We start from the raw sequence: 23,878 nt of genomic DNA on the forward strand, positions 1-23,878 counted from the left end.
TACAAGAATATAACTACTATAATACTGCTCCTATGTACAAGAATATAACTACTATAATACTGCTCCTTATGTACAAGAATATAACTACTATAATACTGCTCCTATGTACAAGAATATAACTACTATAATACAGCCTCCTATGTACAAGAATATAACTACTATAATACAGCCTCCTATGTACAAGAATATAACTACTATAATACAGCCTCCTATGTACAAGAATATAACTACTATAATACAGCCTCCTATGTACAAGAATGTAACTACTATAATACTGCCTCCTATGTACAAGAATATAACTACTATAATACTGCTCCTATGTACAAGAATATAACTACTATAATACTGCTCCTATGTACAAGAATATAACTACTATAATACTGCTCCTATGTGCAAGAATATAACTACTATAATACTGCTCCTATGTACAGGAATATAACTACTATAATACTGCTCCTATGTACAAGAATATAACTACTATAATACTGCCTCCTATGTACAAGAATATAACTACTATAATACTGCTCCTATGTACAAGACTATAACTACTATAATACTGCCTCCTATGTACAAGAATATAACTACTATAATACTGCTCCTATGTACAAGAATATAACTACTATAATACTGCTCCTATGTATAATAATATAACTACTATAATACTGCTCCTACTATATGTACAAGAATATAACTACTATAATACTGCTCATATGTACAAGAATATAACTACTATAATACTGCTTCTATGTACAAGAATATAACTACTATAATACTGCTCCTATGTACAAGAATATAACTACTATAATACTGCTCCTATGTGCAAGAATATAACTACTATAATACTGCCTCCTATGCACAAGAATATAACTACTATAATACTGTCTCCTATGTATAAGAATATAATTACTATAATACTGCTCCTATGTACAAGAATATAACTACTATAATACTGCTCCTATGTACAAGAATATAACTACTATAATACTGCTCCTATGTACAAGAATATAACTACTATAATACTGCCTCCTATGTACAAGAATATAACTACTATAATACTGCTCCTATGTACAAGAATATAATTCCTATAATACTTCTCCTATGTACAAGAATATAATTCCTATAATACTTCTCCTATGTACAAGAATATAATTCCTATAATATTTCTCCTATGTACAAGAATATAATTCTGGTTAGCTGATAAATAACGTTATGTGGTGACAGGCGTGGACTCTTGGTGACCTCCACTACGGGGGCCTATGGCTGGACACCGCCCTGCGGATTCCTCCACCACTAAGCGGTCGGCCGGGTGCCTCTATTAGTCTGTATGGGGAATGAAGATGTCAATGAGCTGACGCATTTCAGTGTCCCCTATGACTTATTATGGGATCGCACCCCATGTAGAAGGAGATTTCCCATAGTAAGAGTCTATTAGGCGATTGCTTTTCATGCAGTTTCCTGTATGGAACCATTATTCCCGCAGGTCGTCAGGTTATATAACTGTGTGGACGCTCCAGATTATAGGTGCATTCCGGGTCTCAATCCTATTAATTCGACCTGTGAATGCCTGTTCGAGGCTGATCTGTGGGCGGTGATGTGCTCGTGGTGTATGACGGCGGCACAGTACCCAACACCCTCTGGGGGGGGGGGGGGGCGGCATTCCTGCTTTTTCTAATCCAATTTTATGACCTATTACTATAATAAATATTACAGTAACAGCTAGGAGTTCACCTTTAGCAGCACAGAGTATTTCAGAAGACAAGTGAGCTGATATGTCAAGACTGGGAATTACATAGTGAATGGAGCAAGTTCCACAGCAGCACAGAGTAATTCAGGAGCGGAGAGTGCTAGATAGCTTGGAGGTCACAGACTGAGTTGCATGTTGGAAAGAGCAGGACCTCCAACAGCACAGAGTATTTTAGGAGGTGAGAGTACTAACCCTTGTGGGAGGACACAGACTGAGGGTTAGATAGTGGAAGGAGCATGCCACCCAGCAGCACAGAGTATTTCAGGAGAGGAGTGTGCTGTTGTATGTGCAGATCACAGGCTAAGGGTTACATGGTGGAAGGAGCAAGCCGCCGAACAGCACAGAGTATTTCAGGAGAGGAGAGTGCTTTGGTATATGCGATCATAGGCTGAAGGCTACATAGTGGTAGGAGAATGGCACCCAGCAGCACAGAGTATTTCAAAAGAGTGTGACTTTGTATGTAGAGGTCGCAGGCTGAGCATTACATAGTGGAATGGGCATGCTCCCCGACCAGCACAGAGTATTTCAGGAGATGAGGATACTGTTGTATGTGGAGTTCACATGCTGAGAGTTACACAGCAGCACAGAATATTTCAGGAGAGTAGTGTGCTGATCATGTGTATGTTACCCATTGGACGGACCAGGATTCCAGTAGTACAGAGTATTTCAGGAGATGAGTGCACTTATCTTGTGGGAGGTTATAGAACTGTGGCTCACATAGTGGGAGGAGAATGCCTCTGCAGCACAGAGTGTTTCAGGGAAGGAATCAATTTGTCTGTATGAAAGATCTGCTTCTGGATTCTCCTCAGTCCAGTGGCCTCTTTATATAGGATTTATGGTGAAGTGTTATTGCTCTGATCCAGGTGATGTAATATTGCTCTGTCCCCCCCCCCCCCCCCCCCCCCCCTTTATAATTGCTCTATGGGGGGTATTTAAAGGATGAAATCCGATCAATTACCTTCTATAAAAGCCGGGCGCGGATGGTTGTCTAAGTACAAAACAAACAACCTTGAGCAGCAGCCAAGTCCTGGTCGGCCGGCTCTCCGCTGACATCTTGATGAAGCCTCCAGTGCGCTCCGCTGACAGGTCTGTAGCAGCCGGACCTGTCCTGATGCCAACTCACTACACAGAATTAATTAGAAGGATTAGTACGTCGCTGCGCACCACGGAGACAGCGCTACAGCAGAGTGCCGCCAAACCGAGGAGCCCAGGCTTGTACCCGCTGCCAGTCACTGATATATTAAAATAATGCTCCACCCCAGACTGAATGGCGAGAAGTGGTTGTGTGCAGCATTTTGCTTGAGATTTTTGGTGCGCCTCCATGACTGCAACCTGTGAACATGGCCCAGTAACCTCATGGGGTATGATGTAGGGTAAGGGCGTGTTCACACAGGGCATCTGTACCTATGAACCTGCCTGACTCTCTCTGCACTTTGATGGACAGGGTCAGGCGTGATGATCTTTTCACTGCTGGTCCTGTCAATCAAAGTGGAGGTGGAGGAGCGGCAGTTGCAGAGAGAGCAGAGCCTCTAGGTCTAACGGCACAATTCGTGACAGTGTATCAGCGCAGGTGGTAGCAGGAATCAAGGGCAGGAGTGAGATGTGTGCTGCTCTTGTGCTTGCTATGTGAGCAAAACGGGGATGATCTCATTCATTGACAGCAAGCAGAGATCTTTGCTTCTTGGGTAGTTTTAGCCTTTGCGACTCCTCCTCGCCCTGCCCAACCATAAGGCCGGGCTGCAGGTCCTCCACCGGACCACCGCACCTCCTGATCCGTGAACATTTCAATACAACGGTCGCCACAGCGATGGATTGGTATTTAGGCTGCAGTAATAAGATGGACGGCTTATTAGGCTGCAGACACGCCCGCGGGAACTCTTCCTGCCCTTGATGGATTGCACTTTATTACTTCATTAGCGGCGCCTTCAGGAGCGAGACGCTGTTAACCCTTTTGAGCGCCATGGCAGTCCGCTCTCTTGGCCGTCAGAGGCGCGCCGTCTCGGGTTTACAGAGGTTAATTTTCTGCCAGGTAGATGGCGAGAAATGTAAATTGGTTTCAGCGCTTTATATACGATGCAGGGGAAACGATGGAGAATTAAAATCTATAGCGGATGACAAGAAATGTAACCGTGCCGACATCGGGAATCCCTCCAGGCGGGCGACCGTATGTGTGCGTATGAAAAGTATTTGCGCCCTGTGGATTCTTCTGTTTTACGGTGCAATAATACAAAGTAGTCTTTAGTGAAGCAAATTTATCTAGAAATTTCGGTGATCCGGCATCTGATAATCTGGACCCCGGTGATGCTGGATTGGAGGGATTTGCCCGTATAGATTTGTAGAGCAGCAGGTTTATCTTCACGGCTGCAGATAGCCCCGTCCTGCGGAGCTGACGATCTAACAGGCGCATAATGAGGTAATGGTGTCCCTTCTTCATCCAGGAACTTGACCCGAGGAGTAGGCCGATTCCGGGAGATCCTGAGAGCTGTAGAGACCCGCACCACCCAGAACCTGCGGATGGTGAGTGCAGCAGTCCTGAAACTAAAGTCCTGCATACTAGCCACACCAAGGAAGATGGCCGACATGTCTCGTCGGCCCTAAGACGGGGTAGGGCCAGTGACTTCTCTCATTTGGTTTTGCTTTTTCTGTATCAGACCATCGCCCGGCAGCTGGCTGAGATTCTGCTCCGCGGGATGTGCGAGCAAAGTTACTGGAACCCCCTGGAAGATCCCCCCAACCATTCGCCCTTGAATGATCTGCTCCGACAAGGTGTCAGCACGAAAAGCTATGCATTAAGCCGGAGGCCGAGGGTCTACTCCGGAGAGAAGTGAGTACTCCCATCCGGGTGTTCTGCACACGATTCTGGATTTCCTTTTTGGCTACGGTTTGACATTTTATATTTATTTTATAGCATTTTCTGTCCGCAAGAGAACACAGAAGAAGCGCTGCTGCTGCTGCTGATCAGCGAGTCCATGGTAAGGGCCCCGGTTACACTCCTGCACTATAGGAGACTGACCCTAGGGGTATACATCTACCCATAATGATCAGATCCCTGCCATCTGATTGGTTGCTGTGGGCCGGTGCTATATGTTACTGGGTTCCGTTATGCTGGACGGAAAACAAAGTCCTGTCGACAGGACTTTGTTTTCCATCCAGCATAACGGACACCAGACGGGTCCGTTCTGCTTGCCCATAGACTTCTATTATAAAAGATCAAAACGGAATGTCTCTTATAGGCTTCCATTTTGTATTCTGTCAGGGAATTCCCTTATATTCCGTTATAACGCAAGTGTGAACCCGCCCTAATTGAGCACGCTGCAAGGCGAGCAAAGCTTTATCCTATTTCAGATAGGTTCGTATTGGACAATCGCTCATATTGCAACTCCGTAGTGCACAGATCAGCAACCTCCGACACTCCAGCTGTTCTTAAACTACAACTCCCAGAATCCTCCTTTCACTTCTATGGGAGTTACGAGAGCAGCTGACTAAGGCTACATTCACATGACCGTAGTGTTTTGCGGTCCGCAAATTGTGGATCTGCAAAACACGGATACCGGCTCGTGTGCATTCCGCAATTTGCGGACCGCATATGGCCGCCACTATGATAGAAAATGCCTATTCTTGTCCACAAGAATAGGACATGTGCTATCTTTTTTGCGGGGCCGGGGAACAGAACTACGGATGTGCTGTCCTCATCTTTTGCGGCCCCATTGAAAGAAAAATTGCAGAATGGATGCGGACTCATTCGTAGGTTGTGTGAATGAGCCCTTAGTGTCTATGCTGGGAGTTGTAGTTTGACAGCAGCTGGAGTGCCGAAGGTGACTAATTAAAGGGCCGGTGTTCAGTCCTCTGTAAATATGATGCTTAATCCTTGCATAATAAAAATGTTCTGCAACTCTCTCATGCCAGTAGTTATGTAATTCGTGACCATTTTCAAGATTTCTGCTTGCTGTGGTTGAATGGTAACATTCTTATGAGAGGCTCAAAACCCGCCTGGACCTAGTCCCTCAGCTGATGATTTGTTGCAATGTGGACAGTTCTCAGTGGGGAGCTGATTGCTCTTAACCTACTTTCACACTGGCGTTTTGGTTTCCGTTTGTCACATCCGTTCAGGGCTCTCACAAGCGCTCCAAAACGGATCAGTTTGGATTCCAATGCATTCTGAATGGAAAAGAATCCGCTCAGAATGCGTCAGTTTTCCGTCTTCCATTCCGCTTTGGAGGAGGACACACAAACGCTGCTTGCAGCGTTTTGGTGTCCGTCTGATGAACCTGAGCCAAACGGATCCGTCCTGGCACACAATGTAAGTCAATGGGGACGGATCCGTTTTCACTGACACAATCTGGCACAATAGAAAACGGATCCGTCCCCCATTGACTTTCAATGCTGTTCATGACGGATCCATCTTGGCTATGTTAAAGATAATACAAACTGATCCGTTCAGAACGGATGCATGCGGTTGTATTATCTGAACGGATCCTTCCATGACGGATCAGCACAAAACGCGTGTGTGAAAGTAGCCTTACATGCATGGATTCATTGCAACAAGCTTATCAGCTGTGAGACGTAATAAGTCTGGTTTGCTGACAACAAGCAGAGATCTTGTAAATGGTGATAAATGAAAACATGAATTCAAACACTCATTTACAATGGGCGCTAGGCAGTTTTTAGAGTAAAAAAGTCTCTAGACCCTGTTTTGTGGCACGGGCGTTTTTACATTGTCCTCGCCATTGGGCCTTCTTGGTCTCTGGCAAATTTACTAAAAAACAGGCGTAAAAAAGGAGTAAAAACTACTCCACTCCGTAGTTTTTACTCCAGGTGCACGAACTGCCGGAGGTGCACCGAATTAGGCGATACCCTTGCAGCATAGGGCGTAAAAATCTGGCCTTTGATCTTTGTAGATCTTTTCAGTGTGCAATCCATTTCTAATGTGAAACTGGACGAGGATCAGAAATCGACAACCATCTGCCCTTACCTTCGAAGAAAGCTGCGGCCGCTGCACGGGGAGCCTCTATGGCGGTCCCTCGTCATGTATCTTTGTTAGGCCTCTTTCACACGACCGTATGGCTTTTTCAGTGTTTTGCGGTCCGTTTTAAACGGATCCGTTGTTCCGTTTTTTGTTTCCGTTGTGTTTCCATTCCGTTTTTCCGTTCCGTTTTTCCGTATGGCATATACAGTAATTTCATAGAAAAAATTGGGCTGGGCATAACATTTTCAATAGATGTTTCCGCAAAAAACGGAACGGATACGAAGACATACGGATGCATTTCTGTATGCATTCAGTTTTTTTTGCGGACCCATTGACTTTAATGGAGCCACGGAACGTGATTTGCCGCCAAATATAGGACATGTTCTATCTTTCAACGGAATGGAAAAACGGAAATACGGAAACGGAATGCATACGGAGTACATTCCGTTTTTTTGCGGAACCATTGAAATGAATGGTTCCGTATACGGAACGCAAAAAAAGGCCCGCAAAACGGAAAAAAAAAACGGTTGTGTGAAAAAGGCCGTAAGCCAATAGTATTACAAATGTTTTTGACTATGCACCAACAAAAAAATAAAAAACAATGCGTCTAATTTCTCTTCAGTCAAGTCAATTCTGTCCAGCCATCCAGTAGCATCCAGTATGGCCGACCTTCCAGCTCCCACTGGGGTGGTCACCCAGCGAAACAGGAGTAAGGGAGCTGTGATAGCATTACTCAACAGCTTGCAGTTCAAGAATTTGGAAAAGCTGGGTGACGGTCCCAGTGGGTGCTGTCATGGCGCCCATGTTGCATTTTACCCAGCTTTTCCAGAAACAAGTATTTGACGTAAAGGACTGAATCTCGTTTGATCTTATTTCAGGCCAACAGGGATGCCGTGCTCAGCCGGATCCCGGAACACAAAAACGACCGGATTATCAGCCTGCAGAGCGCCTCGGTGGTGTACGACCTGCTGACCATAGCATTGGGGCGGAGGGGACAGTATGAAATGCTCTCAGAGGTACAGGGCACAAGGGGATCGCTCCACCACTGACAATTACTTCTCACTGGTTATGGAAAGAAGGAGCCTGCATCTGCAGCCCCCCCTTAATTTCTCTCCCTTGGTGTCCGTCCTGCAGCGGAGTTCCTCTATATACCTCTTCTCTCTTTCTGTAGTGACGTCTTATGGAGCGTCTGCATCTAACCTGTTCTCCCTTCTTCCGGCAGTGCCTGGAAAGAGCTATGAAGTTTGCCTTTGAAGAGTTCCACCTCTGGTACCAGTTTGCCCTCTCCCTTATGGCTGCAGGGAAGGTAATGTCCTCCGCTGTTCCTGGGGTGTATAGTACATACAGTCTGTGGCTTTAAAGTGGCTCTTTCGGATCGGTTGGACTACCACTCCCATGATCATTAGGAGGGGCTGCGGTGGTCGAAGGAATGCCATGGCTTCTGCCTTGTTTGTCCGGACACATCACCTCCTTCACAAGTTTGGCTGTACCTGGGATCAGCCAGTTCATTCGTATGGGGTGAGCTGCAGTACCAGGCTCAGCCACACTCGTAGCGTGGCGCTGTATCTGGTTACCATACAATTCTTGTTAGTGTAAACTATAAGTCCCAGCAAGCCCTAAGAAATGACGCTTTACAAAGGCTGGAGAGACACCGTTTGCAGACCACTGATGGATACTTACAGACGGCGGCCAGACTTACGTTAGCCGTCGTCAGCCTCTTGTCTCCGTAAGGATTAACATGCATGCTCGGCTAATGTGAGCACACATGCAGCACACTCGCCACTGATGCCGCGTCCGAGCAGCTGGATCAGGCCGTGGCTTTTTGCATTACCGGAATTCCTGTAATCTGATAACGCACATGTCCCCTCAATGCCAGACTATTGGAATTTTGCTTTTACTTTGTGTCCATTCTCCCCCCGATTGTCTGTCTGTCCCAATAATTTTCTGTCTTTCTCTCAGTCTGCCAGAGCCGTGAAAGTTTTAAAAGAATGTATCCGCCTCAAGCCTGAGGACGCCACAATCCCCCTCCTCGCTGCCAAGCTGTGCATGGGCTCTCTGCACTGGGTAAGGGTGTCTGCCAGGGAGGGTGGGACGCCTGCGCTGGAGGAGAACGGTCTTACAGATTTCTGTACTTTCCAGTCGGTGCAGACACCAGGCAACGCCATGTCCAGGAACTGAGAATTTATGTTTGCTTTTTGTAGATGGAAGAAGCGGAAAGATTTGCCAAAATGGTGGTCGATTGTGCAGATAAAAGCTCTGAATTCAAAGCCAAAGGTTACCTAGCGCTGGGACTGGCATACAGCTTACAGGCCTCTGATGGTGAGGATCACAGGAACACGTGTGTGGGGCAGACTTAAGCCTCATTCACACGTCGGTGTTCACGTTCACATGTTCTCCACGGACAGCACACGTCCGCATTCATTTTCACATCAGTGTTTTTAGTGCGGTCCGTTTTTTTTAGCATGGATGCCAGCTTTGGTTTGTCAGTGTTCACGGATCCATCACGCCCATTATAGTCTATGGGTCCGTGAAAACCACGGATGCAACAATGCCATCCGTGTTCCATGGATCATTAGGAAGAGATGCTTTAAAAATAATTTTTCAGCTGTGCAGGGTCAGTGAAACACTGATGATACACGGACGGCAAAAAACAGACACACGGATCCATCACGGACCTCTTTACGGAGGCATCACTGACCACCTTTTCACTGATTTAACCGTGGACACGGACGTGTGAATGAGACTTAACAGATAAATTAGTGGCATGGGGCAAATCTGCCGTGACCACAGTGCAAAAGCAAGTAGAGCCAAAGAGTGGGGGTGCACGCTAAGATGTATGCCAACGTGTAAAAACCTCAAATTAGTTTTGGGGGGGGGGGGATGTCCATCCTTTATACTGGTGAAACTGGAAAAATTAGAATATTGTGCAAAGTTCATTTATTTCAGTAATGCAATTTAAAAGGTGAAACTAACATATGAGACTCATTACAGGCAAAGCGAGATATCTCAAGCCTTCATTTGTTATAATTTGGATGATTATGGCTTACAGCTTATGAAACCCCAAAGTCTCAATTTTGAGGTCCCCTTTGCTCAGGGGGTACGGATTAATTCGCGGACTAGAGTGTGACACTTTGAGCCGAGAATATTCAACCTTTTCACAAAATTCTAATTTGAAGCTGCATTAATGCAATTCCTTGTAATTTGCATTACTGAAATGGACTTTTGCACCATATTCAAAATTTTTTGAGTTTCACCTTTATTACATGGAAGTCTCAGGTGTAACCTGTACCCCGATAACTGGCACTATGTTAGGGAAGTACCGCATGCTGATGCTTATCTGCCCATGAGTGACTCCAGCTCGGTCACTTAGGGAGGATTTATCATCTCCCTGCACAATTTTTTGGGTGTTAAAAAGAAAGTCGCAAACCTCGTGTTAGCAACTTCTTCAATGCCCCTTGCGACGCATTTTGTCGCAGGAGGCGTTTCTACCCCACCATCACTACTTTCTGCAAAGAGGACAGGGAGTGAGCAGAGCCCGAGGGCCCACCAGTTTTTAGGCACCAATGAAGACCGAAATCTACTGCAGCTCAGAGTTTTTATTCTGGCTTTCAGACTGAAGGAGGGTGCACCTAATTTACAATGAGGCCTGCGCCTCGTCATAAAAGAGGTACATCCCCGGCAGTGCAGGAGGTTTCAAAATCTCCCCCTTAGTCACCTAGAGGCTCTGCTCTCTCTGCAACTGCTGCACCCTCTCCACTTTGATTAACAGGGCCAGGCAGGTATGATGGTGTTTTACACTGCCTGATCCTGTCAAAGTGCAGAGGGCGCAGCAGCTGCAGAGAGAGCAGAGCCCCTAGGTGTAACGGCAACACGCCCGTTGCTCCTAGAGGCTCAGACTTCAGCTTAGTTGCATTGCCTGTTAGAGTCTGAGGTAGTGTGACATCCTCCTGTTGACTCATCAGAGGCTCAGGCTACTGCTCAATCCTCCCCCATGCTTTACACTACACCTCGTCTTCATTAGGACAAGCTATGATTCGTGACTTCTGCTTAGTTGCATTGTCTGTTGGGGTCTGGGGTAGTCTGAAATCCCCATCCTGTCTTCTGAGCGACTCAAGCTGTGGGGTCTGGTGGCTAACGTCACTTTCTTTGTCTTGTAGCGTCGCTGCGTGGCGTGCAGGAAGATTTGCAGAGGAAAGCTCTACTGGCCTTTCAGAGGTGAGTGCGGTAACATCCATTCTCAGCTTCCTCCTCCATGAGATGTCCATGTGCATCCTCCTCGATTCTGGGGCTTGCTACCCTGTATTTGCTTGCTGGAAAATTGCGTATACCACAATTAGGCTACTTTCACACTAGCGTTCGGAGCGGATCCGTCTGATGTTTCATCAGATGGATCCGCTCCGATAATGCAGACGTTCGCATCCGTTCAGAACGGATGCGTCTGCATTAAAACTTTGAAAATTTTCTAAGTGTGAAAGTTGTCTGAGCGGATCCGTTCAGACTTTACATTGAAAGTCAATGGGGAACGGATCCGCTTGAAGATTGAGCCATATTGTGTCATCTTCAAGCGGATCCGTCCCCATTGACTTCCATTATAAGTCTGGACGGATCCGCTCGCCTCCGCACGGCCAGGCGGACACCCGAACGCTGCAAGCAGCGTTCAGGTGTCCGCTCACTGAGCGGAGCGGAGGCTGAACGCTGGCAGGCGGATGCATTCTCAGTGGATCCGCCTCCACTGAGAATGCATTGGGGCCAGACGGATGCGTTCGGGGCCGCTCGTGAGCCCCTTCAAACGGTGCGCACGAGCGGACACCCGAACGCTAGTGTGAAAGTAGCCTTACCTAATGTGTGTAAATTATTGCAACAACTGCTGGAATTGTAGCTGATATCACTGGTAACGGGTAGAACTACCCCGCAGTGAAACTGAACTGACCTTTTACTTGGCCCCTATTCACATGATTGTCCTGAATCCTGCACAGTCTGTGCAGCAGCATGTGCGGAGCGTATGGTCAACCCCTTTAAGTAATTGTATTCAGTGGAGCTGTCTTTGCTTCTTCTGTGTTCAGCACATTGACATTGTGACCCTCCACATTAGCTTGGAGATGGGAGACCTAAAAACCAAAGGGGTCCGGCTCATTAACCCCCATTAATGAACACGTGTGACGTGTTACCAGTGGTCTTTAAAGGGGTTGTCCCATCACAGACAATGGGGGCGTTTCTGGGACCCGCACCTATACCGAGAACGGAGCTGGGAAAGGTTGTGGAGGGCACACTGCACATGCGCAGCTGCTCTCCATTCATTTCTATGGGGCCACCGTAAATAGCCGAGCGCTGACTCGACTATTTCAGTCGGCCCCACAGAAATGAATGGGAGCAGTGGCCGTGCAAGCGCGGTGCACTCCCGTTCACTTGTATGGGTAGAGCGATTAGCTGTGGCCGGAACCCGGGATACCCGGGGTCCTCCAGCCACCGCTCTCCCTGCTCCGTTCTCGTCGTAGGTGCGGGTCCCAGAGGTTGGACCCACACCTATCAGACAATGGGGGCATATACTGTACTAGCGATATGCCCCCATTGACTGTGATAGGAATATCCCTATAACCTTTAATCAAGCTGTTGCAGAACTACAACTCCCAACATGTAGTAGTTTAGTTTGTCTGCACACTATTAGAGGTTTAGTTTTGCACTAACTGACTGGTTCTGTCACACAGGGCTCACAGCCTGTCACCTACCGACCATCAAGCCGCCTTTTACTTGGCCCTGCAGCTGTCGATCTCCCGACAGGTGAGTGATGTATCACGTATGAAGGTATAGTCCGCCCTTGTGGGTGCGCAGTAGCTGGACCTATTGAGGTGCCCACTGATGGTTCCATGTAACGACTGCGCTGCCATCAGTCCTGTTTTTGCAGAACTTTAGGTTAATTATATGTATTGGGGTCAGCAGCGCTGGAGTGTTGGGTCTGAGTGATCAATCTGTGCTGCCTTCATGGTGCCGCTTTGCATATTTCATGTGTGAAGCTCCTACTAGATGCTTTGCATAACTTGAATAGTCGAGAAATGCCGACTGCTTGTTTAAGGCTTAACAGTCGAGCTCCCCGGATCCTCCTGCCAGATTGTGTTATCAACAGGTGCGGAGCGAGGGGTTAATGTAGCCAGTTACTTGCTGTGAAGAAAAGTGCTCTTATTCTGTGCATTATACTTTAACTGGTAACAATGTCACCGCTGATCTCTAGTGAATGGATAGGCTGCATTCTCAGTGATGTCACTGCTGATCTCTAGTGAATGGATAGGTTGCATTCTCCGTGATGTCACCGCTGATCTCTAGTGAATGGATAGGCTGCATTCTCAGTGATGTCACCGCTGATCTCTAGGGAATGGATAGGCTGCATTCTCAGTGATGTCACCGCTGATCTCTAGGGAATGGATAGGCTGCATTCTCCGTGATGTCACCGCTGATCTCTAGTGAATGGATAGGCTGCATTCTCAGTGATGTCACCGCTGATCTCTAGGGAATGGATAGGCTGCATTCTCAGTGATGTCACCGCTGATCTCTAGGGAATGGATAGGCTGCATTCTCAGTGATGTCACTGCTGATCTCTAGTGAATGGATAGGCTGCATTCTCAGTGATGTCACCGCTGATCTCTAGTGAATGGATAGGCTGCATTCTCAGTGATGTCACTGCTGATCTCTAGTGAATGGATAGGTTGCATTCTCAGTGATGTCACCGCTGATCTCTAGTGAATGGATAGGCTGCATTCTCAGTGATGTCACCGCTGATCTCTAGGGAATGGATAGGCTGCATTCTCAGTGATGTCACCGCTGATCTCTAGGGAATGGATAGGCTGCATTCTCAGTGATGTCACCGCTGATCTCTAGGGAATGGATAGGCTGCATTCTCCGTGATGTCACCGCTGATCTCTAGTGAATGGATAGGCTGCATTCTCAGTGATGTCACCGCTGATCTCTAGGGAATGGATAGGCTGCATTCTCAGTGATGTCACCGCTGATCTCTAGGGAATGGATAGGCTGCATTCTCAGTGATGTCACTGCTGATCTCTAGTGAATGGATAGGCTGCATTCTCAGTGATGTCACCGCTGATCTCTAGTGAATGGATAGGCTGCATTCTCAGTGATGTCACTGCTGATCTCTAGTGAATGGATAGGTTGCATTCTCAGTGATGTCACCGCTGATCTCTAGTGAATGGATAGGCTGCATTCTCAGTGATGTCACCGCTGATCTCTAGGGAATGGATAGGCTGCATTCTCAGTGATGTCACCGCTGATCTCTAGGGAATGGATAGGCTGCATTCTCAGTGATGTCACTGCTGCTCTCTAGTGAATAGATAGGCTGCATTCTCAGTGATGTCACCGCTGATCTCTAGTGAATGGATAGGCTGCATTCTCAGTGAAGTTACTGGCTTATGTTCTCCAGTACATTTTCTCTATTAGGTTAGGTTCACATCATCAGGGGAATTTAAAATGGCCGACTTCTTTCCAGACGACAGTGTGTCATTAATATTTTTAAAATGATTGTCATTAAAGGGGTGGTGATGTAGCAGGTTTTTATGCCATTACATGTCAGTGTATAACATTTTTGAAATTTAGGCGTGAAGCAGACATCCCCTTTAAATCTCATTTTGGTTGAAATTGTCCATTTTGATAGACCTTAGACACATTTGTATGGCGTGGTCATCTTAATTCTCTGATTCTGAATCTTGTTCTAGATCCCAGAAGCTCTGGGTTATGTTCGCCAAGCTCTCCAGCTCCAGGGTGACGACTCCAACTCCCTCCACTTGTTGGCGCTGCTGCTCTCCGCTCAGAAACACTACCACGATGCGCTAAATATCATAGATATGGCGCTGAGCGAGTACCCCGAGAACTTCATGTAAGTAGCAAAACCTGATTGGTGCAGAGAAAACCATGAATGATGGGAGTAGTTACTGTGAAAGTCCAGGATATTTAAGAGTAGATTAGCCTAAAAACATAACAATCCATCAATTTCTCCATAACTTTAGCAGCATCATCATCACTGCAGGATCGGTCTAATCCCAGAGCTCCGACCCCCGCACTTCCTCCTGACCACCTGTCGCGGCAGAGTTGTGTTTCTTGATGAAATATTCATTCCCTGCTTTCGTTCTTTCTATCACGGTTATCTCAGAGTCACCCTCCTGGCATCAATGCACTTATGTTACCTGAGACCGGCCCTTTAAATAATGAATATTAACCAACAGCTTCGCTGTAAGCGCTGGAAATCATCACAATGCCCCATCTGACAGAATATTGTAACCTGAGACCGGGGCACAGGTAACGCACACGCCGGACCTTATCCGCCATCTGGGACGACGGCGCTCGGGTCTGACGATAACACATCCATTTCATTAGCTTATGCTGAAACCCAGCGCTAAATCCAGAGGTTTGTGTGAATTCTAGCCAAGACATGGCCTCCTTCTCACTGGAAAAACCTGAGCTGGATTCAGTATAGCAAATTTCAAAATGGCGGCCGAAAACACAGCCTGCCTCCCAAATAATACTTTCACACATTGGAAGTAGATTTTCTACCAATTACACCAGTTAAAAGGATGTGTCCAGACTTCTGCTTCACCCTGTATTATTGAGTCGTCCTATTGTGCCACACTGTCTAGTCTATTCTTGGTTGTGTCTTTTCCTGGTAAAGCTGGGTGGCAACTAACATGGCTGCCATTTCAGTACCTACAGGCTTGTTATTCATTATTTTTGGATCAATGAATAGCAAATCTAGCTATGTATGAGCTGGTACATCACTGTGTAATAAGGCAGAAGATAGCATGACATTACTTATCCTGTATTATACTTCAGAGCTGCACTCACTATTCTGCTGGTGCAGTCACTGTGTACATACATTACTTATCCTGTACTGATCCTGAGTTACATCCTGTATTATACTCCAGAGCTGCACTCACTATTCTGCTGGTGCAGTCACTGTGTACATACATTACTTATCCTGTACTGATCCTGAGTTACCTCCTGTATTATACTCCAGAGCTGCACTCGCTATTCTGCTGGTGCAGTCACTGTGTACATACATTACTTATCCTGTACTGATCCTGAGTTATAGCCTGTATTATACTCCAGAGCTGCACTCACTATTCTGCTGGTGCAGTCACTGTGTACACACATTACTTATCCTGTACTGATCCTGAGTTATATCCTGTATTATACCCCAGAGCTGCACTCACTATTCTGCTGGTGCAGTGACTGTGTACATACATTACTTATCCTGTACTGATCCTGAGTTACATCCTGTATTATACTCCAGAGCTGCACTCGCTATTCTGCTGGTGCAGTCACTGTGTACATACATTACTTATCCTGTACTGATCCTGAGTTACCTCCTGTATTATACTCCAGAGCTGCACTCACTATTCTGCTGGTGCAGTGACTGTGTACATACATTACTTATCCTGTACTGATCCTGAGTTACATCCTGTATTATACTTCAGAGCTGCACTCACTATTCTGCTGGTGGAGTCATTGTGTACATACATTACTTATCCTGTCCTGATCCTGAGTTACATCCTGTATTATACTCCAGAGCTGCACTCACTATTCTGCTGGTGCAGTCACTGTGTACATACATTACTTATCCTGTACTGATCCTGAGTTACCTCCTGTATTATACTCCAGAGCTGCACTCGCTATTCTGCTGGTGCAGTCACTGTGTACATACATTACTTATCCTATACTGATCCTGAGTTACATCCTGTATTATACTCCAGAGCTGCACTCACTATTCTGCTGGTGCAGTGACTGTGTACATACATTACTTATCCTGTACTGATCCTGAGTTACATCTTGTACTATACGTATTATACTCCAGAGCTGCACTCACATCTGACCTCTCCGGTCCTGTCTCCTTTTGGTGCCAGTGAATGGATCCTATATTAATCATACAGTGTTAACCCCATGTTGTCTTATCTTTCTTAGATTGTTATTTACCAAGGCGAAGCTGGAGTACCTGTGCCGGGGGCCGGATGAGGCGCTCCTGTCCTGTAAGCATATGCTGCAGATCTGGAAATCCTGCTACAACCTCACTAATCCCAGGTAAGTGTCTCCAGTGATAATGGGGCCCACCGAGGGCCCTGTACCTATTGCAGTACAAGTGACGAGTATCGTCTCCTGCAGTGACTCCGGACGTGGCAGTAGTTTACTGGACAGAGCCATCGCCGACCGGCGGCAGCTTAACACCATCACCCTTCCGGACTTCAGTGACCCAGAGACAGGTGAGGCCCCAGGCCCGTCCATTGCCACCTCCATGCCGGTAACTCCTGTGTCCTCTCCTCTGTGCTGCTGTGGGGCAGCTCGTAGGTTCCCTGGAGGGTGTGGCAGGGATTTACAGTAGCTTCCACATCTGCAGCTCAATCTCCTTGGGTGAAATGCTCTGCAGACTCCCCATTATTTTATGTCTTAGGGTGTGATAATCTCGATGTGGAAAACACTTAACCCTTTCACATACTTGATTCCTCTGTGACCTTTGCCACACTCCAGTCTTTTCTCCATTGTCTCTGTCACACTCCTTTGCTGAAATACTCTGTGCTGTTGCCCGATACTGGGAATAATACATTGATCTGATGCAGTGTACCCCAGCAGGTGGCGAGGAATATATATGATGGCTTTAAGGGGTTCTCTTGTTTTATATATTTTTTAAAAAAAGACAGAAAAGTTTACCATTTGTGGTTTGATTCATCGCTATTTTCAAGATCTCTGCTTGCTGTCAGTGAATTCTGCTCTGTGTTTTTACATTCAAAGGCTGAAAACCTTTCCTGACCTAGTTCTGCTTATGCGCAGCTGATGGGCTTGTCACATCTGTAGCACAAATCTCTCTCCTGTCGTGTTTGTTACAGTGTGTCAGTGCAGATAACATGTATTGTCCAAGGGACTATTAACCTTAGAGTATTGTCTGGACAGATGCAATGGTAACAATCCCTCAGCTGCGAGCAGAATTTAATTGTCAGCCTCTGTGTGTAAGTAAGATTGTTTCCATTCAATGACAGAAAACAGAGTTCTTGAAATAAAAGTACAGAACTTTCCATTATGCAGTGATTAAAGGGGTTGTCCACCTTTTATGACTTTTCGTACAGACCCAACAGCTTTAGCCAGACCCGTGGGGGTAATCGTGCTTACCTGCATCGACATCCGGTTTGACGCGAGTCATGTGACTGCTGCAGCCAATGACGTGTCTCCAATGTGTCACTGCTTTGGCGTCATTGGCTGCAGTGATCACGTGACCCGCTTCAAACCTGCAGCGATGGAGGCGGGGCCCAGTGGTGGGGATCAGGTAAGTATGATGATTACCCCTCCGGTGCAGCTACGCTGGGGGGTCTAGATGAAAGGCCATAAAGGCGAACAACCCCTTTAAGCTTTGTTTTCTTAAAACTGGACACCGACCCTTTAATCAAAAACTCAGTCCAACTTATTCCATATCCCCTCCAGCAGGACCACCGTCCTTGTGTAACCCCTCCCCCGCTGCCTCTTGTACTGTCCATTTCTTCTCATGTCAGCCTCTAGACTTTTGCTAATCCCCTAAAATCTCCACAGTATTTCCCTGTGTCCCCTCCCCCATCACCTCCGCTCCATCTACAGGACACGTGGTCCTTTGTCCTAATTATAAAAGGTATCCACTAGAGCGTTATTATGAAGCCATCTGTCAGGGCCCGAGCTGCAGCCCCACAGCAGCACTACCATTAGGTTTCCAGATGTCAGCAAATTTACTTACATCCAAAAATAAGTCAGTGTGAATCGCCCCACAGTGACCCTGGTCGCTTCTAAAATCCAAAGACATTGGAAATAGAGGGTAACGGGAACGGCGCGTAAACCGCCGCCACGCCCAACCCCAGCGTCCAGTATACATAATAACCCCCATGTTGTGTCATCCTCATCATGTCACACGACAACAACTTCCCCGGCATCAGCCGTGTGAGAGCGGGACTAGGTCAGGATGGGGTTTTATCCTCTGCATATAAGCAGTGCAGGTTCCCATTCACTGACAGCAAGCAAAGATCCAGAAAATAGTGAGGAATTGAAGCGCAAGTGGCAGAACTGTTCATTATACAATGTGTAAACTTTATTTACGTGAAACTGAACAGCCCCTTTAAAGATGTTGTCACATTAAAGGGCATCTGTCAGCAGTTTTGTACCCATGACACTGGCTGGCCTGTTACATGTGCACTTGGCAGCTGAAGGCGTCTGTGTTGGTCCCATGTTCATATGTGCCCGCATTGCTGAGAAAAATAAAGTTTTAATATAGGCAAATGAGCCTCTAGGAGCAACGGGGGCGTTGCCGTTACACCTAGAGGCTCTGCTCTCTCTGCAGCTGCTGCGCCCTCTGCACTTTGACAGGATCAGGCAGTGTAAACACCATCATACCTGCCTGGCCCTGTCAATCAAAGTGCAGAGGGTGCGGCAGTTGCAGAGAGAGCAGAGCCTCTAGGTGTAATGGTAACGCCCCCGTTGCTCCTAGAGGCTCATTTGCATATATTAGAACATCATATTTCTCAGTAATGCGGGCACATATAAACATGGGACCAACACAGACGCCTTCAGCTGCCAAGAGCACATGTAACAAGTCAGCCAGTGTCATAGGTACAGAACTGCTGACAGATGCCCTTTAAGACAACTTATCCTGTATCCAGTGCCCGCCACCCACGCCCTCTGGGCATTCATTTCATAGTCATGGCAGGTAGGTGACCACCTCCGTCCTGATTTTCCTGGTACAGGTGTATTAGCCGCCAGCTTCCTCCCCACCTCCATCTCCCTGTGTCTTTGTCCTTCATTCTTCTCTCTCGCTTTGTTTTCTAGCCTCTGACTCCTCTTCCCTTTCGAGACCAGACTCTCCTCTCCACCTGTTTGTCACCTCTCATCTTCCTCATTCTCCTTCCAAAAACGACCCTATAACCAAGGCCCCTGCAAGCGCTGAGCTCACCTCCGGGCCCGAACCTCCTCTCTGTAAACTGGTTTCCTGCTCCGAATACTTGTTCCCGTTTGTTCCCTTTTTTCTGATAATCTGCAAACTGGACGCACAAATCAGGGAATACATTTTAAGGAGACCCCCGGAATGGAACGATCCTTCAGTGAAGATTAAAAATCTGAAAAACGCGTTTTAATATCTCCCTCCTAAGCCGAGATACGATTGCTTGAAGTTACAGGCTCAAAGCCTTAGGCTGCACTACTGAGAGATTCGGATGACAGCATGCCCCCTCTAGATTCCTGCCAGCTGTAGTGCGGTCAGGATCACCTCCACATCAATATAGTATGCCTGTCATGGCTATGAACATTGATGTGTGTTTGTCATCAGACCTTGGAAGTAGTGCAGCCTCAGGCTTTTGGGCCTGTATATTCAGCTTAAGGCCTCATGCAAACGACCGGGTTTTTTTGCGGTCCGCAAAAACGGGGTCTGTGATCCGTGTCCGTTTTTTCTTCCGTGGGTCTTCCTTGATTTTTGGAGGATCCACGGACATGAAGGAAAAAGTCGTTTTGGTGTCCGCCTGGCCGTGCGGAGCCAAACGGATCCGTCCTTATTTACAATGAAAGTCAATGGGGACGGATCCGTTTGACTTTGACACAATATGGTGCAATTGCAAACGGATCCGTCCCCCATTGACTTTCAATGTAAAGTCAGGAGTCCCTATTATACCATCAGATCGGAGTTTACTCCAATCCAATGGTATATTTTAACTTGAAGCATCCCCATCACCATGGGAACGCCTCTATGTTAGAATATACCATCGGATTTGAGGTAGATCGTGAAAACTCATATCCGACAGTATATTCTAACACAGAGGCGTTTCCAAGTTAGAATATACTACGAACTGTGTACATGACTGCCCCCTGCTGCCTGGCAGCACTCGATCTCTTACAGGGGGCTGTGATCCGCACAATCAACCCCTCAGGTGCCGCACCTAAGGGGTTAATTGTGCGTATCATAGCCCCCTGTAAGAGATCAGGTGCTGCCAGGCAGGAGGGGGCACACCCCCCTCCCTCCCCAGTTTTAAATTCATTGGTGGCCAGTGGGCCCCCCCTCCCTCCCTCCCCTGTATTACATTCATTGTTGGCCAGTGCGGCCCCCCCTCCCCCCCCTGTATTTCTGTACATTCATTGTTGGCCAGTGCGGCCCCCCTCCCTCCCCTGTATTACTGTACATTCATTGGTGGCCAGTGGGCCCTCCCCCTCCTAATTAAAAATCCCCCCCCCCCCCCTATCATTGGTGGCAGCGGAGAGTTCCGATCGGAGTCCCAGTTTAATCGCTGGGACTCCGATCGGTAACCATGGCAACCAGGACGCTACTGCAGTCCTGGTTGCCATGGTTACTTAGCAATTTTAGAAGCATTATACTTACCTTCGCTGTCTGTGACCGGCCGGGCGCTCCTCCTACTGGTAAGTGAAAGGTCTGTGCGGCGCATTTCTTATAGCACAGACCTGTCACTTACCAGTAGGAGGAGCGCCCGGCCGGTCACAGACATCGAAGGTAAGTATAATGCTTCTAAAAATTGCTAAGTAACCATGGCAACCAGGACTGCAGTAGCATCCTGGTTGCCATGGTTACTGATCGGAGCCCCAGCGATTAAACTGGGACTCCGATCGGAACTCTCCGCTGCCACCAATGATAGGGGGGGGGGGATTTTAATTAGGAGAGGGAGGGGGGCCCACTGGCCACCAATGAATGTACAGTAATACAGGGGAGGGTGGGGGGGGCCACTGGCCACCAATGAATTTAAAACTGGGGAGGGAGGGGGGTGTGCCCCCTCCTGCCTGGCAGCACCTGATCTCTTACAGGGGGCTATGATACGCACAATTAACCCCTTAGGTGCGGCACCTGAGGGGTTAATTGTGCGGATCACATCCCCCTGTAAGAGATCGGGTGCTGCCAGGCAGCAGGGGGCAGTCATGTACACAGTTCGTAGTATATTCTAACTTGAAGCGTCCCCATCACTATGGGAACTCCTCTGTGTTAGAATATACTGTCGGATCTCAGTTTTCACGATCCGTCTGTGTGAAAGTAGCCTACGGCCACGGATCACGGACGCGGATGCCAATCTTGTGTGCATCCGTGTTTTTTCACGGACCCACTGACTTGAATGGGTCCGTGAACCGTTGTCCGTCAAAAAAATAGGACAGGTCATATTTTTTTGACGGACAGGAAACACGGATCACGGCCGCGGATGAACAACGGTGCATTTTCAGAGTTTTCAACTGACCCATTGAAAGTCAATGGGTCCGCAGGAAAACGGAACAACGGCCACGGATGCACACAACGGTCGTGTGCATGAGGCCTAAGAAAGAAGTTATTGAAAAACGGTTTTAGCGTTTTTCATCTTGGCCTTGTGCAGTTTTCAGCTCCATTGAAGAAAAAACATTCAGGTAATGATAAACTATTTGAATAGGGGCAGCTTGTGGCGTCTATGGGCAGCTATAGCAGTTTTGTTCTTAAAGGGACAGGACACAGTTATTTCAGCTGAATGGAAATCTGCTGATCTACCCCATGGGACGACACCTGTTTGATTGCCTTGGCCCCTTGTTTGCAGATTCCTCAGAAAACCTTGTACTTGTGTCTGGGGGTTGGGGGCTGATTTTTATTTGCAGTGACGCTTGTGCATTATCTTTTAATTTGTGATTTGTACCCAGTGTTTGAAGGGCGCTCTCCAGACATCCCCCACACTCATGGTTTTGACTCCATGTTTTCTGTTTGTAAGTAACACTGGCTTAGTGTCTTGCTTTGCAACCAGGTATAACTTGCCCAGCGGTCATGTGATGACTGCCAGCTGTACCCTTCTCTGCCAGGCAGGGGTGCCGGTGTTTACAATACTCTGGGCCCTAACAGTCTGTCCGTCCCCCCCTCTCGCCTCACCCCTTGGCAGGTGAAGGATGTAAGCTGAGTGAATTGCTGCTGACTGCACCTAGTAATTAAAAGGTCTAAATATTGCCGACCTGGCCCTTTAATTATTAAAGAGACAGTATTCATTTTCAGAGGCTCCAGTGCGTGGTTATTTTAAGAGGGCTCTTCACTTAATAATAATAATAATACCAGGACTCTTACATTATGACGTGTCGAGCTTTTATTTTTACCTCTTAGCCCGTGCACAGACGCGAGCATGCAAAGTGATAACACGTATGTCCAATCCGCACATTACGTGGAGCATCTGGTGGAATTTTTGGGAGCAAATCAGCGGTGACAATAAATGTCTCCTGTCCAAGGTTTGAGAAGCGCGGCTGCAAAATTTTCGAGCTCCATCGCCCCCTCCCCCTATTTTAGCCGGTTTTCATTCCAAAACTTGCGGCAAATAGCAGCCCCTCCCTCATCCCTTGATAGACAAGTGGTTTACGGGGTGTGTAGATTTATGCAAGCATTTCTTTTTTTCTTATATTTTTTTTTGGGCTCCGGTGCACCTGAAGCCATTGCCGTTTTGTGTATACAGCTCCTATGTAGACTTGTTTCTCAATGGTTACAGACCACTAACACACCCTCCGATGCTGCAGTCATGTACTACTCCACAGACCATAGAAGGAGGGAGTGGAGTAACACGTGACTTTGGGATCTGACTACACAGGGTTTGTCTGTAGTCTGTTACCACGGAAACAAAGGTTTGCATAGGAGCTGTATGATGAAGACAGTGTTTTTTTTTTTGTTTTTGTTTTGTTTTTTAAAGAGGACCTTTCACTAGTTTAAAAACTAACTATATCAGTGGGCAGAGCGGCGCCCAGGGGTCCCCCTGCACTTACTAGTATGTCTGATATAGTTAGTTTTTAGTTTTTAAACTAGTGAAAGGTCCTCTTTAAGCAAGTCAAAATATGGGTACATTAAGTAGACATAGCTTAAAATTTTTCCATCTTCCAGTCACTAGTGTCTCTTTAATATAGATAAGGGATCTGATTGGCGGCATAGTTTGCCCTGCAGATGTCATAGGGCCCGCAGTCTGCAGCACGCATGCCCCACGGGCCGCATTAACCTGCACGTGTGTCTGCCTGAGCACCTCCGCATGCACCTTGGGTTTTGCCGTGGCTGAGCCTCCTTCCCCCCTGCACTGAACCTGCTGCATCCACCAGAGTTTTTTGGGAGTGCCGCTCGTGCGAGCGGATGGTTGTGACAACGATGCCGCCGATCTGTGTCTGCCGGTTACGCTGCATACTCCCATGCTGCACAT

General features: G+C 47.2%; 1 protein-coding gene across 3 annotated transcripts in view; it reads left to right on the forward strand.

Moving 5' to 3' along the window:
* Positions 1-23,878, forward strand: part of TTC7B (tetratricopeptide repeat domain 7B) — a 56,374-nt gene that overhangs the window by 20,457 nt on the left and 12,039 nt on the right. Inside the window, exons 6-18 of one of the 3 annotated variants that reach the window (XM_040412117.1) lie at positions 4,183-4,261; positions 4,396-4,568; positions 4,653-4,716; positions 7,589-7,726; positions 7,933-8,016; positions 8,670-8,774; positions 8,912-9,029; positions 10,868-10,925; positions 12,416-12,488; positions 14,429-14,589; positions 16,668-16,784; positions 16,866-16,963; positions 19,539-19,685. In XM_040412117.1, coding sequence (XP_040268051.1) covers positions 4,183-4,261; positions 4,396-4,568; positions 4,653-4,716; positions 7,589-7,726; positions 7,933-8,016; positions 8,670-8,774; positions 8,912-9,029; positions 10,868-10,925; positions 12,416-12,488; positions 14,429-14,589; positions 16,668-16,784; positions 16,866-16,963; positions 19,539-19,685 — 1,415 coding nt within the window. Of the gene's footprint in view, positions 1-4,182; positions 4,262-4,395; positions 4,569-4,652; positions 4,717-7,588; positions 7,727-7,932; positions 8,017-8,669; positions 8,775-8,911; positions 9,030-10,867; positions 10,926-12,415; positions 12,489-14,428; positions 14,590-16,667; positions 16,785-16,865; positions 16,964-19,538; positions 19,686-22,361; positions 22,425-23,878 lie in introns of all 3 variants that reach the window. The other 2 variants (XM_040412118.1, XM_040412119.1) reach the window with 2 other exon arrangements.

Source organism: Bufo bufo, chromosome 11, assembly GCF_905171765.1.
Source record: "Bufo bufo chromosome 11, aBufBuf1.1, whole genome shotgun sequence".
Taxonomy (NCBI): Eukaryota; Metazoa; Chordata; class Amphibia; order Anura; family Bufonidae; genus Bufo; species Bufo bufo.